Here is a 2,425-nt window from a genome sequence, read left to right as displayed (position 1 = left end):
CTACAGTTAGCATTAGTTAGCCGAGCACACACAACCAACTCACCACTACTCGTTGCCGAGCGTTGCCACGCGCGTGACGTCATCGGGGGCGTGGCCTCGCTCAATACGTACGCGCGCATCACGGAACAAAACATACGAGATACTGTTTAAACATTTGAAATAATTCAGATTATTTTGTTATTATCGATTTCATATTAAATTAATGCCATCTGTAACATACAATCCAGAAAAAAAATTGTTGTTTAAAAATCACAATGCTATGAAAAAGTGGTAGTGTAGCCGTACAAGACAATATCGACATGTGTTTGTGTGTGCTCGGTGTTGAAGGCGGACGTTATTTTTAAATTATCGATTGATGATATTGTTCCTTATCTATGAATGTATGCCGTAGTTGATAGTGTGCTAAGGTTTGATGTAGAATTTTTTTTTGTTAGTAAAATTTTCGATGATTTTATTTTGATCAAATTTAATTAAGCGTTATTTTTTAATAAAAAGTATAATGAATTAGGTTTTAAAGCGATGGGATTCTTTATTTCGCTCAAAAATAATGTGGTTTAATTTGGTTTTGCCTCAATTGGAGAGTCGCAAATTCACGGACAGCCAGCGTAGTGCAATGGTGTAGTATAGCAATAAGTTTCGGTTGTGAACCCGCGTCGCGGGGCCGCGCGTTCTGTCATGCCACTGGTGCTACTGCCATTCTCTTTCTCCAAACACAAAATGAATTATATCAATTGTTATATCTAGTATTATTTCTTTTTTTTTTGTCATAGTGCGGGAATATATTGTTGAAATGCCCATAGACGTAGATGTGATTATATTGTCATTGAAATGTAACAAGTGTGTTGATTTCAGTTTCACTGTTATTTAGCCTTTATGGAAATTTTGTGTGTCAGCGAAGTGCAGGTCCATAAGCATTATTAGTTGGCCGTTTCCTTTGTGGTCCAGTGTTAGTGCCATAATGTAGTGTAAGTTCCCCGAGGTATAGTTTCCGTTAGTCTGTGATATCGTGTGTACGTCTACGCCGCTTGCCTTCTTGATGCAACACAAATTAAAGGTTTAATCAAAACACTGTCTAGATGTAAATTAATCACAATTTTATTGTAATAGTAAGTATTGTTCAATATGTGCTTAATTAAAGAATAGCCTCTTTAACAATACTCAGTGTAAAGATATTAAATGTTACCACTAAATATTGTGGTTTTACATATATTTATCGATAAAGACTTGTCTCCTTGTAACTTGTATCTATTATGAAAATCATCGGTAATTTATGCATATTGTAACAAATGCAGAAAAACTATGAAAATATTAATGGGTATCTGATCAAATTTGAAAATTATCTTGTACAATGTTTATTATTATTTCTATGACAATGGATTAGCAATATTAAATATTATTATTAAAAAGTGGGGATTTGATGCTTTTGTTATTATATGCCTTTATTATAAGGTGCTAAAAAAGTTTTTCATGATGTAGGTACAGTGTAGGATATCGTAGTGTAACATTTGAATATGCTGTTATAAAATGTCATTTATCAAATATATTACTGGAATTAATTTATCTTGAAAAAAAACTGAAGTCAGATATTATATTGAAATGCTATTGATAATTTTATTAAATCCGCTACATTATTTCTCTAGTAAAATTGTTTTTCTCTGAAACATAATACATATTTTATTTTCCCGCTTTTGTATTTGTGTTAATGATAGTTGTTCCGGCTTTTAATAGGCTATTGCTTAAAATCTTGTGTTAAATCGTTAAATTAACAGTAACCAGTCTTAAATTGCCCTTATTTTTTTCATTAAATTATATCCTTTTAACCTTATAATTACAAAAATAATACAAGGGTGCATTTGACTTGCGTTTTTTTTAAATTACCATATAGTGTTGTGATAATTTAATGGTTCAGTGGAAATGTTATGTTGTAATAAGCGCATTTTATATGCAAATAATCCAATGTGCATGCAATATTGTTATTGTTACATTTCTTTAACAATATAACCACAATGTAAATACGGCGCTGTTCGTAGATACTAATAAAACATTCGTTTTTATGTATTGTTTTATTTAAACGCTTATGATGCATTACTTAAAATAATCTCCAGGATTAAGCAACATAAAAGGTACACAAAATATCACAAAATTATACAAATCCAAAGATAAAGTTATTCCTTTAATCTCTCATCATTGTGATGTTGCGATGTCCTGCACACATCACTAGTGTCATTGTGGCAGCTTAGAGTGGTTAATATAAATTACAAATTATTTCCCTTACAATTGTTAGATACCTCAATTAACTCGAGACTTGTCAGTTTTTCTACTACTAGCCCCTTAGATCATAGACTGGGGAAGCCCATGTCTGGTATCACTGTCACTGCACTATCACTGCACTGTATTGTCACTTGCGAGCGCGAGGGCGCGGGCG

General features: G+C 32.5%; 1 protein-coding gene across 1 annotated transcript in view; it reads left to right on the top strand.

Annotated features, from left to right (window-relative positions):
* Positions 1 to 150, top strand: part of LOC106108440 (clustered mitochondria protein homolog) — a 28,629-nt gene extending 28,479 nt beyond the window's left edge. The window contains exon 19 of the mRNA XM_013289606.1: positions 7 to 150. Coding sequence (XP_013145060.1) covers positions 7 to 150 — 144 coding nt within the window. The remainder of the gene's footprint in view (positions 1 to 6) is intronic.
* Positions 151 to 2,425: the final 2,275 nt, after the last annotated feature.

Source organism: Papilio polytes, unplaced genomic scaffold (genome assembly GCF_000836215.1).
Source record: "Papilio polytes unplaced genomic scaffold, Ppol_1.0 DF821511.1, whole genome shotgun sequence".
In the NCBI taxonomy this organism is placed as follows: Eukaryota; Metazoa; Arthropoda; class Insecta; order Lepidoptera; family Papilionidae; genus Papilio; species Papilio polytes.
Note: the sequence above shows the minus strand (reverse complement) of the source record. Positions and strands in the feature narration are given on the sequence as shown.